The 16,165-nt window shown below is 41.4% G+C and overlaps 2 protein-coding genes across 3 annotated transcripts; both read right to left on the bottom strand.

Annotated features, from left to right (window-relative positions):
- Positions 1 to 605: 605 nt before the first annotated feature.
- Positions 606 to 4,435, bottom strand: stap2a (signal transducing adaptor family member 2a). Its single transcript, XM_084547367.1, is given in 12 exon segments — positions 606 to 767; positions 845 to 973; positions 1,050 to 1,145; positions 1,241 to 1,343; positions 2,199 to 2,268; positions 2,363 to 2,494; positions 2,587 to 2,738; positions 2,849 to 2,905; positions 2,989 to 3,108; positions 3,198 to 3,269; positions 4,139 to 4,330; positions 4,332 to 4,435. Coding segments are annotated over 12 exon segments (1,233 nt in total). The 5' UTR covers positions 4,386 to 4,435; the 3' UTR covers positions 606 to 711.
- Positions 4,436 to 4,607: 172 nt separating this feature from the next.
- Positions 4,608 to 14,975, bottom strand: LOC311489097 (endophilin-A2-like). 2 transcript variants are annotated; one of them, XM_084546014.1, is made up of 9 exons: positions 14,820 to 14,975; positions 10,705 to 10,773; positions 10,342 to 10,558; positions 10,053 to 10,186; positions 9,702 to 9,860; positions 8,626 to 8,729; positions 8,116 to 8,249; positions 7,934 to 7,972; positions 4,608 to 7,149 (listed from the first exon to the last, which is right to left on the bottom strand). In XM_084546014.1, exons 1-9 carry the CDS (start codon positions 14,862 to 14,864, stop codon positions 6,962 to 6,964), a joined length of 1,089 nt encoding a protein of 362 aa, XP_084402140.1. In that variant the 5' UTR covers positions 14,865 to 14,975; the 3' UTR covers positions 4,608 to 6,961. The 2 variants fall into 2 exon arrangements, with proteins under 2 accessions (XP_084402140.1, XP_084402141.1); XM_084546015.1 differs by lacking the exon at positions 7,934 to 7,972 and having other exon boundaries at positions 4,609 to 7,149.
- Positions 14,976 to 16,165: the final 1,190 nt, after the last annotated feature.

Genomic DNA, 16,165 nt, shown 5'->3' with positions numbered 1-16,165 from the left:
CAACAGTACAGTGAAAGTGGACTGGTAAATCAGCAGTACATTAATGGTCACTTATCAGTCACAAAATGCACCCAGAGCAGCAGGCAGGGATTGTGCAGGATTCAGTTTCTGGCCCGTCCTGTAACATATAGCGAAGGGAACGTGGAGAGTTGTGGAGCAGTCTGTGGTTTGTTTTGTTTGTTCTTATAGTCTCCAGTGTTGTAACATCAGCAGCCAGACATGGGCTCAGACAGGAAAACATATGGATCAGCTGGCGGTCCAGTATGTGTCAGTGCTTCTCCAGTAGATTTTGAGCTGCCAGTCGTGTTGATTCATACAGTAGTTCTTGTAGGTTTTGTTGTGGAACTATTTTTGCTCAGTTTGTAAACATCTTTATGAAAGTGGACAAAGCACAAGTGGATCATAACCCAACCAAGGCAGGCAGCATTTTCATGAGGTTGCATGAATCCAATCCAGTTAATCAGGCAGTCTTGCAGTTAAGGAGCGGATCAGAACCGGTTTACTCTTGTCAAGTTCAACATGTTCATACTGTACTGAGACAAAAAGAAGGAACCCTTAACACTTTTTAGTTCCTTAAGAGGAAGTGGCGATTTTGTGGTCCCTTGTCTTCCACCTATAGAAGGCACAGGATGAGGACATAGCTGCAGTGAGAAGAGGTTTGGCACTGAAGATTGAGCACGCTGTGACAGGAAGTCCTTCCTCATGAGTGAGTTACTCCTGACTGGCTCGCCTCATCTCCAGCTTCATTTTCAGTTCCTCGTTGAGCGCTGTGGAGAAAAAGAAGATTTCTTTGAGCTAAAGCAACTCAGGGGGGTCGACTGCTGTAGAGGAAGTTGACACTCACACTGTGCGAGGGGTGAAGGTGAGAGGATGAGACGTCTCATCGGGTTGGTGGGCGACGCCGGCACTGATGAGGTCAGGATACGTCGGTCCGGGGCAGGGGACCTGGACAGAGGGCTGGTGGACCAACGATCTGCACCAAAAAGGAATCTGTGATCATTATTGATTCCTGTCTCTGTCTGCGAGGGGTTTATGTGACTGAGACAAACCTTGTTTTGGAGGCAGGGCAGGGGCCTTGGGCAGGGGGCTGGAGGGGGCCGTGTGGAGAATCATTTCTCCATTTTCATCATTGGCGGAAACATATGCTGATGACACGAATTTGACATAGTCAGCATCATAGATTGCTTCAAAAACTTAGAAAAAAATGCATTTTAAAGACAAAAAAAATATGTCTGCTCACTGATATTCTCCTCGTAAGGCTCCTCCAGTAGGAAAGGCTGCAGAGTGCCTGCTGTCTTGTCTACCAGGGCGTCGATTACCTCATGTAGCGTAGCACAAGGAATCTGCAAGAAGAAAATCTCTTTATCATAAGCCTGATTCCGCCGGTTGGTCACATCTTGTGTTTTTTTTTTTTTTTTTCAAATAATGTGTACAAGTTCATGAGCGCTGAGATATGACAGCAGTCATATCTCCAAAGATTCTCAGCGAAAGCACTACACAGCAAACAACACATGCAGCTCTTCAGATATCTGCAGCATTAAACACTTGACTTCTCGTGTAACAAATCTCTTTTGTGTTCTGTATCTCTTCAAATAATCGGCGAATAATTTGATTGTGACCATTGAAGTGTACGGAATATTACATTTGAGAAAGAGAGTGCTGTATCAAACCAGTGCTGAATAAAACTATAACAATCAGAGGAGGAACAGTTAGGTTGATCCATCTTGTACACATCAGCCACAACATGAAGACCACCTTCCTAACACTGTGTAGGTCTCCCTTGTGCCTCCAAAACAGTCAAAAACATGGTCCTTCTGAAGGTATCCTGTGGTGTCTGACCTGGATCTGGGGATTTCGGTCAACACCTTGGGCTATTGTTTTTTGTTTTTTAGAGCTGTTCGTAGTTTTGTAGTGTTGCAAGCAACATTCTCCTACTACGGATGGCTGCTGCCGCCATCTGAGAGTGTTGTTGCTATCGGGTGAGGGTGCCTGGTCAGGAACAACGCTTGGTTGGGTGATACGTCTCTCAAATTATATCAACAACCCAGCAGAAGATTACACTGTATGTAGGTGTTCAATGTCATTTACTTCACCTGTCTGGGGTTTTAATGTTGTGGCTGATTGGCGTATAACGTTAAAACTGCAAAACCGTGAATAAATTGACCATTATAAACGTCTATCTGCAAATGTGCACTCACAGGATTTTCCACATCAATGACGTAACCACCTTGATCCCTCTGAGTGACTCTGTAATGTCTGAACACTGACCTGGAGCCGAACAGAGAAATAGACAACACACAGCGTTTTAGATGAATGTGATGCTCATGAGTTCGTGGCGTCCAGGTATTCAGCAGGTGTTTACCCATTGAGGTCCTGTCGTGTAGTGACAGCCAGGGAGCATCCATCTCTGCCCGGACGGAGCAGCATGTTGCCACAGTCTGGGTGTCTCTCTAAAAGGACTTCAGCTTCCGTTCTGGACACCGGACGAAAACACCTGCAGGGGTAAAACGTAATAATAACGCTGTTACGGCCATGCATATGAACTAAATGTGCTACAGATTCAGTGGAACTTCCCTCAGAACTCACGCAGGGATCTCTCCTACTAGAGGAACGGAGAGAGGGGAAGGAGGAGCTCTCGCGGGATTGCGAGTTCTCCGTCTGGACCTTTCTTTGTCCACCACCTCCTTTAGCATTTGTAGCTGCCCCGGCAGCAACGTGAGGCAAGATGGTACGTTCAGCTGTGATTGGAGAGGAGAGAGAATATTTACATATTTTAGACAGCACAACGGCTGAGAAAGGCCGGTACGGAGATGGAGGTGCTACAGGTGTATAAAACGTTCATATTTACATCTATAACAGAGTAGAGGAAACCTTTCCACAGCTCCCGTGACTCTAAGTTGGGTGCCTGGAAAAGACAACAGTACTTCAGCTTCTTATAGAGATGTGTTCATTTTAACATGATTTGGGTGTGTGAATTGAGTTTCATACTGTGAGTTTGGTTTCTCCATCCTTCATCCGCAGGATTAGTCTGGCTGCCTCCAAGTTTCTGTCACGGCTGCAGTCATCCTTCAGCGACACAAATCCACTGAGGTCCAGCTTCTCCACATACTGTTTAAAAGAAAACACACAAATATGCTTCAGCACACTACAACGCATGAGCATGAGCAAGAGGAAGGCGTGCGCAATTTGCAACTTACATGAGTGTCCTTGGCATTATTGAAGAAATACAAAGAATTCCCACACAGACAGGCCCACAGCCGCTTGGATGCCTGTCACACACAGATGGGACAGAAACAAGCAAACATGGAAAAAATCCAGGGATGAGCTGGCACTGCTTTTTTTTTTTTTTTTCTCTCCACATCTGTGTAATGGATATTTCCCTTTTTATCACTCCCACACTTCCAGTCCCGAGGGATGGCTAGTGAGTGGGCCTCAGCTGCTGTCACTCTGTGACCATGGATCACTGCAATGCCCTGCACCTGAGCCACGCTCACATTACACGTCTGTGTTGCATTAGAATGAGCCTAATGAGGGACGGGTGGGCCTGAGGGAGTGGGTGTCCCATAATTCATTTATCACCTTACATACAAATAAAACCAACAAACAAAATAATGACTGAGCAATTTTACAAGCTGTAACAAGCTGTAACTTCTATATTTGAGAGATTAGAAATGTGCTTCAGGGATCCGGCTGTCTGAACAGTATTTCAACAGAATAATATTCCTCTGTGTCTGAGAGATAGAAATGCTTTGCAGGAATGCTGTTTGGAGCATGTAGTAGATGCTCTGTTATCAGACAACGGACACAACCATGTATTGTTCATGTGACGTAATTGCACTGACATGCAACGGTTTTGACAGCAATCGGGATTCCTCGACTGATGAGCTGTGATTAGTTTGTAGATTGTTGCATGCCTTCCCCGTCATATTCTTGCAGAACCAGTAACCCGCTGTGTGAAAAACCCCTACCAGCATTAGTGTTCGGTTTCGCCTCGCCCATTCCAGCACAATAAGGAAGTTGACAGCTCTCTGGGAATGGTGGATTAGCCGGTGTTTCCACACACAGATCACACTGACCACCGCTATCTACAGCATGCACCGAAACAACATGGCACTTGATCGGCATCGGGCGAGCCTACCTTTTCTTGCGGGCCCCGCTTCTCCAGGTAGCCTTCGTAATAGCAGGGCGGGAGCTGCGCCCGGTGTCCCCCCGGTCCGGGGCGCTGCCTGACGGGTGCAGCCGCCATGAGTGTCGCTGGCTGGGCACCGATCGAGGACAAAGGGGCGCTGAGTAATTCGGGGACTGACACGCCTTCCCCGATGAGATAGTGGTTGTGGCAGTAATCCAACAGCTGGTTGATGTAGCCTGCTGTGTCTGGGGGTCATGCAGACGGCTCGATGTGCAGATTAAAACTGTGATGGTTGAGGGATGATGCCCGAAGAGACTTTTATTGAACAACAATGAGCAATTGCCAATAGATTAATATATATAACAACCAAGTAGGATATGAGTGAAGATTTAATCATAAAGTGAACTTGTATATTTTCTTAATCCTTCGATATATCATTAAATTGTTTCAGTTAAAAATACCAGTTCAGTAGCAGGAGCAAATGTATGTAAAGACACGCCACGAGACAAATTATATAACATTTATTTGAATAAGAAAATGAATAGCATCCATTCATACACAATAACATATACAATGCAAGAGATTACATTTAGTATAGAGGTAATCCATACATCCTAAAGATAATCCAGGATAATCCCACTTTTAGTCTCCCCATAGTATCACAGTTACAAAAATGAGCCACTGCGTAAGACACAAGCTGTAATAAAGACACATGCAAAGAAGTTATTATTTTTTTTTTTACATTGAAAATTCCATTAATAAAATAAAAACTTAAGGCTCGTAATACTTCATTCATCAATATTGCTAAATTGAGACACAGAGTTTAGTGTTTATTAAGGTCAGCTGCAGCCGTGACAGCAGCAGCCCACAAAAATTGATCTTAGCCCTTTGTTCCACAACATTATTCATCATCAATATTATACAAGCTGCATAATAGCTCAACCTGAGCCCCCGACACTCCTTCTCTCTCTCAAACTGAGGGGTTTTGATTTAGTGTAATGAGGCATGTAAACTCACACCTGAACCACAGTTATTACCAAGCACAGCCAAACCCCCTGGTCCAGCACATGACATACCATGAATAAGATGCAAACGTAACATTAAGAGGTACATACTATGATAGCACTGAGGATATTATTCCATGTATGGACCAGGAGATTGCGCTCTAGAGGCACTGTGGGCTTGGGATGGGGCAGATAATGAGAAGGGGGGTGGGGGTACAGGGGCAGGTGGTGAATAAAGACTAGTGGGGGAAGGCATAATCCACTGCAGCGTGCCCTTCCCAGATGAAAAGACCTGTCCGTTCCGCTCCCAGTTTTAATAGAGTTGGGAGAGATGAGTGGAGAAGGGGCGGTCCAACAAGGAGATCATGACAAGAGGAGAAAGTTGGCATTTTAGTGAACAGCACAAACCCTGACAGTTCATAGTTTGCTTGTAATAGGCTTAACGGGAACTGAAACCAGCCATTGTGTACAGACCTTCCTCATTATTTGTGTATTCAGCATACAATCACTGGGAGATAGCTTTTTCAGGCTGAAAACTGAGGCAGGTACAAAAACACCAAACACACATCAGATTAATTTTCATGGCCCAAATTATAGGTTAGAGTACTAAAGCCAGCACTGAGGGGGAAAACAAATCACAGTTCAATAAAAGCCTGCAAAACTTTCTGAGTGACACTGCCAGCAGTATCAATAGAGCCTGAGATAACAGAGGAACTAAAGGACGTGTGGTTGTGGCTTTGGTGTAATGATGCCTGACATTTCGTCAAATATCTATTAAGTTAAATTGTTGAAGTTGTATGATACACATCTGTCTTTTGCAATTTGGAAATTTAAGCATCCTTTCTTTGGCATCTGTACTGAAACATAAAGGAGTCATTTAAACAAATATTGTAGAGATGAATGTAAATCAACTCACTGATATCTTAGCAACAATTTGTGTTATAAATAAAACAAATAAAAGTAACTGTGTAGCCTCCAGCCTTTAGGAGTGTAACTAAAACAGCTAATGCCTGCAATTACAGAATAGTTACAAGCAGCAGACGGTCATAGTTATCTGACTGGATCCAAATATTTAGACATTTTTTTAATGTTCTATTATATATATATATATAAAATTTGACAAAACATCCACCTTACAAGCCAGCCAATAGGAATTTGATGGAGGGATAGCCAGTAGAAATCATATGACAGTGCCACTCGTAAAAAGAACTATGAATAATCCCTGGCGCCAGCAGATGGCAGTGGAGGATAGTGTCACATATGAACAAAATAAATCCAGTCCACCATGTTGACTCTCTGAAGTCTATGACAAGAACAGTACAAAAGCCTGAGGATGTAGAGTTTAAAAATGGGAGTGTAGAAAATATTGCTTAGACGAATGGCTGCATACATATGCATGTTTGTAGTACCAGCAAGAACAATACAAAGAACAAGAGATGTCATATTGTGAATATAAAATAAAGTAGTTGCACTTCTTAGTGTGGATACTGCTGGACACAATGCCATTTTTCTCAGCCTTTCGTCGTCAGTCCTAGTGATAGAGGTGTAGTGTACAAAGTGCATAGATGCATGGAGAATGATTATAAAGAATAGGGATATAGTAAATGCACCCAAACATTATGCTGTCATTTTTCTGATTGCCCTTAATGTTTTCACAAATCCATTACATTTTGAGAGGTATGTCTTCCAACAACCCTCATCTACAAAAACATTTGGTCTTGAGATGTTTAATTAAATTAAAATGAAGAAAAAGATCTTTTGGCTTTGGTTATTAAGAGCTGATAATGTGTCATCACCATCCTGCTGATCCCCCCTCGCCTCGCTGCTTTCAGTGTTGCAGAGGCACCACCACTTCAACGTAGTTGTTGGGGAAGTACCCTGATTTTCCGCGAAAGCTTCCTTCAAACCAGTTCTCATCGATTTGATTGATCAAGGTGATAATGTCACCCTCGTGGAAGCCCAGCTCTCCCTCGTTCTCTGGCTCAAAGTCGTACAGAGCTTTACAACAAGGCTCACCTGCAGAAAGAGACACACACAAGTAGAGACATGCAAGAGGGGAGAAAGAAAAATAGTGTCATTCCAGGAAAATTATTTTTGACAGTTTCCATTCAGCCAAGTTAGTATGTTCCCTTTTGAAAGGCTTTTAGTAGCGGCAACAGTATGTTTTTCCAGTAGGACTCTGGAACAGACCATAAACCTTAAGTCACTGAAACAGAAAACGTTAAGACTATAAAGTTAGTTGTTAGCTTAACAAAGAATCCTTCTGAAGCTCAAGATTTAAATCTATGTACAAAATTATCTCACTCCATCCATAATGGTCATGTTCAAGGTTTAGACACAAGACTTTTCACATTTACTTGTGCTTGGGGCATGTCATGACTTTTCTTGTGCTTCAGAAGCTTCAGACATCAGTTAACAGGCTGAGATGCATAAAATTCACCCAAACTGTGACACTGAAGCTAAAAAATTTTGTTAGAATTTTAGTTTTGGCTAGCGACTTTGATGGAAATGACAATTACAGATCAATGAAGACAAAGATATATTGTTGTTTGCCAATGAAATCTATACATCTGCAGCCTTCATCACACAGTAATACACTCTGACAAGCACCATTGTGGTCCGACCTGACATGATGGACACATTTGGTCCCAACAAACACCCTTCAACAATGTTAGGAAAATACGTTACAGTCACACAGACGTGCACCTCTCGGCCACACAGATGTGCAAAAGACTGAACAAAAGCAGTGACACTGTCTTGGTCGATGTGAGTGACACACTGTCTTCATCAGTCCACTCACGTGGTCTATTCTTGATGGAAGTTCTTTGGAAGGATGGAGCTGGGTCAACGTTGCAGAAGGAAAGACACGTCAGTCATAAGAATACACACAAGCCTTGTTTGGACTAGGCCTTACACACTTATACAAACACAGGAGCTCAATCACACACACGCGGATGTCATAATATCTAAGAGTAAGTTTACCAGAAGAGTAAGCTGGAGGGCTGGCTGCAGCTGGTGTGTATCCTCCGTTGGAGTGTTCTGGTTCTCCATAGTCAAAGCTTGGTCTGGGTTTGGGTGTGTATTCACGTCTTGGACGAGTCTGTGCGTTATTTACCCTGCACACAATTGGGAATCAAAAATGTTACCTCTTTGAGCTCACAAGGAGAATACAACAATACAAATACAGGCAGATTTACTGTGGGCTATAATCTGCTTACTAAAACTAGAAGTTGACTGCAAAGAGCAAATCAAATTGGTTATTTATTTCATCCCTGTAATGGAATGGGAAAAAAAATCAAAATCCTTCATACCTACAAAACCTAAGATCTAAATGTGCCACGTTTACTACAAATCAGCTGCTGCTTGACATTCATTATCTGATAATTGGTAAAAGGAAAGATGGTACGGCTGACTCATCACATGTCAGGAGTCAGAGGACGCAGCCTCAACATACAAAAGGCATGGCGTCTGCCAAAAATAGTTGGCACTAACCTCTCTTGTAGTTTGCCAGAAAGCTCCTCCAGGATCTGAGTGGCCTCTCTGTGGTACTGCAGCAGAGACTCCACAAAAGACGACAGCTGACTCACCTGCTCCACCTGCATGTGCACAAACACAATTTTAGAACAAAACTTAACACAGAAACAGTTGTAGTTAAGTGAATCCTTCACTCCTCAACTTGCTTTCCCCTATCGTATCAATCTCATCGGTTTATCAGTATTTTGTAAATGCCAGTGCCTTTATTCTAAAAGATGTAAATCTCTCATTATGACACGATAGCAGGAAATTCCAGAGCAAACAGGTTTGACAAGCTCGCCCTACTGGAAGCTACTGCGGGAAAAACAACAGGGCATGTCAGCTGACACTGCCCTTAAAGATGTGTCTTGACTGCGAAGCTGTAAGCAGCAGAAACATTTCCAAAGCATGTAGTCAGAGGTAAAAGCTAGAATACACATTATCAAACAACACAGAGACGTCAACAGAAATTCTGTATTGAGTTTAGCAACCTGAATTCACTAAGTTCTAATGTTGTTTTTTGTGAGTTTTTTTTTTTTTTTTTTTAAATGCCCCTTTGAGTTTAATTGCGCTGGATCAAAGCACAATAAACAAATTTGCCAATCCATCCATCTACTGTAGTTATTAACTTTTATTATTATTATTATTATTATTATTATTATTATTAAACTACAGTAATTGCTACTGATGCATTGTATTATTTTTAAGTAATCTTATTCATTCCATGCCAATTTTTAATTGTGATTATAAATCACGATATTGCACGTAACCATGTATGTGGACAGTTAATACGACACTATCACTCTTGGTAGATTAACCAGTGCTTAAAACAACGCTCAAAAAACATCTTCTGGTCCCACACTGATCCACAAAGGTTACATAACCCACCTGAATATTTTAATCACATGAGTCTCATTAATAACAATCACAGGTTTACCAACCTACATTAATACAGGAAACATAAACTGAAAGCTATTTTTTTAGCTTCAGATCGAGGAGGTTTAATGCATTACCAGCTAGCAAAGCAGATCAAGTTTAGACTACTTGCAACTCACATCTGTTTCCAGCAGGTTATGCATGGAGCCCTCAGCCATCTCTTTGGACTCGTGGAACTTCTCAAGGGCCTGCCTGATCTCTTCATCAGGAATTTTCCCTTGACGTTTCTTCTTATAATCGTAGTCCAGGCGGCGGCCCTCCAACTTCTTCAGGTGGTGCTGTGGGCGGTGAAAGGGTTATGAACGGAAGGATGAGGTTTCACAGAACATACAGTATTATCTGATTCAGTATTTCCACTTTTTCATGGCCGTCAGTGTGTTTCAAACGTATTAATTTAAGTGACACACAGATAGTATTACACAACACTTAGCTTGCATGTGCAGAAGCAAACTTCCTCTCTTTGTTTCTACCTGAATGTCCTTGATATCCTTTTCAGCGACTCCCTGCAGAGGGTCAATAAAGTTCTGCTTCACATCAATATCCAGAGAGTCCTTCACCTCGGCCATTCTCTTCATTGACTCTCCTATGTCTATTAGAGCCCCGCCTACAGAACACACACACAATACTAGAATTAACAAGTAGCTGTGATGCATTAACGACTAGATTTTTACTAAGGATCCATCTATATACTTTCACAGACAGGCAGCATTGTGTACGTATCACATCCCTCTAGATGATCTCCTAATTGACTCCACTTACCAAAGTTGTTGTCGTTGCCCATTTCATGTCCATATTTAGTCATACACTCCCCGAGAAGTCCCTCAGGCTGGGGGTAGCCTGGACTGTTGACCTGCCCACGGATTTTGGACACAGTGTTGAGCATGGAAAGCTTAGCTCTTGTTGCCGGGTTGGGCTGGAGGTACTCCGATGTTTTAGTGATGACATCAACCACTGCTTTGCTGGTCACATCTGCTCTCTGGTGGTACGTTAGAGATAATAATGGACAGGAGTTGTATACCTCTGAGATGGTTTATAAGAAATCAAAGAATCCTGCAGGACATTATTTTACAGCCGGACAAGATATTGCTACACATGCACGATAAGTTCAAATCTAGGAAGTACCCTTTCAAGGTCCTTAAAATCTTCATCCAGTTTGGTTCCCTCGGCGCCTCCAACCTTCTCACTCACCAGCTGTGAAAATGGCAAACGGAGCAATGAAGTTGACTGAGGATTACTTGCAAGATTGCACACTTTTTTAGCTCCAACATGGCAGAGCTACATATTCTTTTAGATTAATTTTTATGAAAAATAATAATAATACACATGATGGAAACTTTCTATTCATATCACAGTATCTAAAAACAGTCTCCGAGTCCCCACTTACAATTGCATGCAAGCCACTGACTAAATTGCATATTTTCACACTGACAACTTTGCAAACTATTGGAAACCTTGTAGTAAAACAAACATGAGCTCTTCTATGCAGCTGGGGATCTTAAAATGAAGCTAATCTGTGTCAAGCATGGAAAGATATTAAAACCTTTTTCAGAGAGTGAAATACAATTAAGAAATGGCAGTAAAGGCGAAGTGTGACAACATAAAAATCAAGGGCCGCCCCACCCTGGACTTTGAATTAAACTATTTTCCCAGTGGGAAGAGGGAAAAGTGGGAAATTATTAATATGTGGGAGTGTTTTAATGTCCCTCTATATCGAAAATTTAATGTTATTTTTGTCCCACCATTTTGTTATTTAGTTAACACAATTCCCAGGACTCGTCCATCTTTTCCATGAGGGAATCCACCTCCACAACTCTGTGTGAGGTATTTCTGCAACTCGACCTTCCTCAATAGACTTTCCATAAGAAATTATTCTAAAAGGTTTTCCTTTTTCCACCAGGTCAGCACACATATTGCAGTTTCCTACAGTACAACCACATCCATTGGTAAATTTTACTAAACGCAGATGTTAGCTTCATCTTTCTCCAACTCAGTTGTCTGGCAGGCTAAACAGAGACTCATTGTGTGTGCGCTCTGTCGTTTGGTTCAACTCAGCGCAGCTGTCAGCAGCAAACTGCACACAACACTGTATGAGCAGATGGATCAATCAATCGCTATAGTTTATGTAATGCACAGGCCTGGCAACACTGCTCTGTATGGAACATTAAGTGGCTCTCAAATGTCATCTTACTCCACCCTAAGCAACCATTACCAAATGGTTTATGTGATATAGTTCTCATCTGTATGTTCTTTAATTAAGAAAGAACAATTAATTGTCAAAAAAAGTGTCAAAAAAAAGGATGTGAACTTGTTGGAATTACTTTTTCTGCATTCATTTGCAACACAAACGGATCATTAACTAAATCAAAGGAACAGACAAAAACACTGTGTATACTAAAAACACAACACTGTTGTTTGGGTCTGCATTGGAGACAACTTCTGGACCAGGCTTATTCACTGCAAAGGTCCAATATGCTTACAGTTACTGTGTGTCAGAAAGAATACAGGACCATTTTTACCTCCAGATCTCCCTCCTTCCTTACAGCTCTGCCATATTCTTATAAAGCCTGATGTTAACAGGATTCTCTAGCATCTCTACTGGGAGAAGGTTTTGACTGTTCAACTCTGACAGCTGTCTCCAAAACCAGCTCTCCAACCATTATCCTGTAAGATACCTTAAACGACTATGAAAACTATTTTCCCCCTTCACGATGGAAAGCTGAGCAGCCCATAATCATTATTCTCCTTCAACCAATCTTCACCTTTGGGAATAATGTTTTCACGTTGGCATAAAGCACCATTTTTCTCCGTGTTATTCCCAAACAAGTCTACCTTAAGGTCCACAAAACCTTTTCCAGTCAAGTTGTGGAGCGTTAATGTGCTCTGAGACATTACAGGCATGCAGTGAGTAAAGGTATGGTGGATTAATGAACAGAGATGTTAACCAGCTGAAGTGATTCCTTTGAGCCTTTAGCTGTTACTCTAAATATTTTTATCACCTCGATGAGCTCTTGGCTGGGTGCCCAGTCCTATGAAGAGTAGGATTTCTTTTTTGTGATGAATGATTCACAACAGAAGATACTTCTAACTTACTGTTTTTTTTTGTTGTTGTTGTTGTTGTTTTTTTTAACACAAAAGAGTGTTTGTAATTTCAAATTAGGCAAAATATTTTAAATACTATACATGAAATAGTTTGGTTAATTTCTTTTCTTTCTTTCTTAATTTTTTTTTTTTTAAACCATATTTTTTGTTGCTTCATGAAATAAAAACACACTATTGTGCTGCATCTGGCTTCATAATTACCAGACACATTCCTTGGTCCACCATGGCTTATAAGCCTTGCTATCCCATTAAAGACAGAGTATGTGAGCTATGTGGGGGGAAAAACAAAACAAAAAACATTTTAGTTAGTTTATATCTTTTTTTTTTAACATAACACTAAATTTAACCAAGTAAAATAAACCCATGTTCAAAGGTGCACAATCATGCATTCATTCAATGCCCTCATTCCACTGATATGATATGGAACATGTTTGGCAACTACATTACACAACAATGCGTCCTCCTCCGCCCTGTTCTTTTTCTTTCTTTTCGAAGCCTGCATGACAAGCTGCAACACTTCTGGACCAGGCTTATTCACTGTAAAGGTCCAATATGCTCACAGTTACTGTGTGTCCTAGTAGTTCACTCTGCTGCAGTGAGGGTTGGTCAATAGCACTGTATTGGGGCATTAGCAATCCACCTGCATTGCTGAAGTTTTGTTTATATGCAATGAGCTACAGTATTTGTATTAGTGCTGTGTTGCCAACATACTGACTAAATCTGCGTCTACATGATTACTTTAAATCTGCACGCTGGTTTGAGAGGAGTATTCACATAACTAGGATTCCACTACACATAACAGGGTTCACACCCACTGATCCTGGAGCCATCATTTACATGACACCTAATGTCAAGCCAAAACAAGGACCTGACACAAGAATGGTGTCATCAAAACATTGGCCACCGGTTTAGCAGGGTTAAACTCGTTTTGAGCGTCATCTGTGCGGTGACATGTTTTAACACTTTACTGCCCAACGAAACAACCATTTAATCTCATTCCTAATAAGGATGAGTTGCTTTTGAACTTTGTAAGCACAAGACAAGCCTGACTCAACAAATCCAAGGTATTCAAAAACAACAAATGAAGGCCCGCAACACTGACACAGGCAGTGAGAGTCTGCATGCTCTAAATTGCAAATGACATGCACGCTGCACTGTGTCAAAAGAAACTGAAGTCCAAAATGAGAAGTTCAACAATGGAAACAGCATAGTCAACGTGAAAAACAAGAAACTGATTGTTAGAGTAAATTAAATAATCCAAAAACCTGTTAGAATTGATCATTCTTAAAGATACATAATTCATGTGAGATCAAGACTTTTCTGTGGCGGGCTGGAATCCAGATATGTGGAAAAAGACTGGATAATTTATCACGGTATTATCCAGGAAGGCTGACATTCACATTGCAGCTTAATAACTCAAAAGGAGATGTCTGTCTGGCATGAGTTGTTTTTTTAACTCTTCGTGTTGTGTTGCTTTAAAAACATTGTGTGATCCACCAAGCTAGAGATAACAAACAGGATCATTACTTTTGACCAGGGGAGTGTTAAACAAACCCTAACCAGACAAAAGCAAAACTCAGCAGTCCATATCGTAATACCTCCATCACACCCGAAACTCAGCCGCCCAATAATACCTTCCTTCTGTGTCTGTCAGAAGAAACCTAGGATGGACTGTGTTGATCTTGTATTTACGCTACTTCAGTATTACAACCTACAAAACATGAGCAATTAACCTACCGACAACTGACTTATTTAACCTTCAAGTAACGTTAAGAGCTTAAATACATAACGTTAAAGCCCAAAATACTATAAATCTAAACGATAAATAAGCTGTGATTGACGTAAAAACGTCTTATTAGCATTAGCTAAGCAAGGGTTAACGTTGACGTTAACCGTAAGCGAAAACATATTTTATTATTTTTTAAAGTTTTTAATGCAAACACGGCTGGTCGTATACTGCAAGTTAACGCGTTTTATAAGGATTGTGTTTAACTATAAGTGTTTTATCAGTATCCATGGAGTTTTTCGCTTTGATTAACTAGCTAGCTCGACGCTAGCCCAATAAAAGTAACGAGGATGCTAGCTAGCTAGCAAGCTAAGCGACTGGCTACCGTTTAAAAAAAAAGTCGCGCGTTTACCTGGCTTGCTTTGTAAAACTGCTTCTTAAATCCTGCGACAGACATCTTGCACCGTCAGTGTTGCCACTTGGACCGGACTTTGACGGGGGAAAATGTGTATTAAAGTCGCTGTGAGTTCACCACACAAACAGCAGCCGAGAAACACGTCTCCAAACTTTGCTCCGTGGATGTGAAACTTCCTAGCAACCACAGTTTCCTGGCTTCAGCTTCATGTGGGAGGCTCCGTCCTGGTGAACAAAGTGGGTCAAATACCACATACACACACCAAACATCATCCTCTGCATGAACTGCAGAAATGCCACTAAATTATTGATAATATTAATATATATTTTTAAGGTAATATCTATTTTGGTAATAGAATAAATAAATAAATAAATATGTGTACACTGCCTAACACAAGTCCTAGTTTGGGGTTCAAAACGGTCAAGACCATTTATATTTTCAGGATTGTAATATCAGATCTCTTTAAAAGAACTTAAAAAGAACTTAAAAAGAACCATTATATTCACCGATCAGCCAAAACATTAAAACCACTGACAGGAGAAGTAAATAACATCGAGCAGCTTGTGACAATAAAAGTTCTATTGAGAAACTTTTGGACCTGGCATTAGTGTGGATGCTACTTAGACACCCACCTAGACCAGACCAGGAATCCCCACCCCATAGCAATGACACTCCTTGATGGCAGAAGCCATCCCAAGCAGTTTGCAGCCTGACACATGCACACACACATAATGGTTTAGGAATAACTCAAAAAACATGAAAAACCGCACAAGGTGTTGACCTGGCCTCCAAATTCACTAGATCCCATCAAGAACCTGTGGGATGCGCTGGAACATGCCTGATCCACAGAGGCCCTCCCCTCAACCCATAGGACCCAAAGGCCCCCTTTAACAACATCCTGTTGCCAGACACCACAGGACACCCTCAGAAGGCCCAGGTCCATTCTCTGATGAGTCAACTGTTTAGGAGGCACAAGGGAGACCTACATAATATTAGGAAGGTGGTCACATTTGCAAAACATTCCAGGCAAGTGTTACTTACTTTTTCTTTATTAGTTAATGTCATTTGAACACAGTGTTTGGTGGTCACAGCACCAGTTGTCAGTTCAATGTTTGGGTAGGTAGGGAGGTAGATAGTTGCATCTTAGAGAACTTGTACAGTTCTTCTGTGGATTTTGTCTGACTTTGGGCTCTGTGAGGGTCAGACCGTCTGCCACTGGACTATTTTTGTCGCTGAAGATTTTTATTATGACGTCTGTGTGTCTAGGGTCATTGACGTGTTGCATAATGAATATGGGACTAGTCAGATGACTCCATAATAATACTGAGTGAAGAATACGGATC

The sequence above is a fragment of the Chelon labrosus genome (assembly GCF_963514085.1).
Source record: "Chelon labrosus genome assembly, chromosome: 6".
Lineage (NCBI taxonomy): Eukaryota > Metazoa > Chordata > Actinopteri > Mugiliformes > Mugilidae > Chelon > Chelon labrosus.
The sequence above is the reverse complement of the archived record's forward strand: the minus strand, read 5'-3'. Positions and strand labels throughout refer to the sequence as shown.

Excerpts from the sequence above, each read along its gene's own strand:
- LOC311489097 (XM_084546014.1), bottom strand. The coding sequence starts at position 14,864 with ATGTCTGTCGCAGGATTTAAGAAGCAGTTTTACAAAGCAAGCCAG. Across the intron at positions 10,774-14,819 it reads AGTTTTACAAAGCAAGCCAG|CTGGTGAGTGAGAAGGTTGG; the intron begins GTAAACGCGCGA and ends CCATTTTCACAG. Across the intron at positions 7,973-8,115 it reads CCCTCCAGCTTACTCTTCTG|CTCCATCCTTCCAAAGAACT; the intron begins GTAAACTTACTC and ends ACGTTGACCCAG.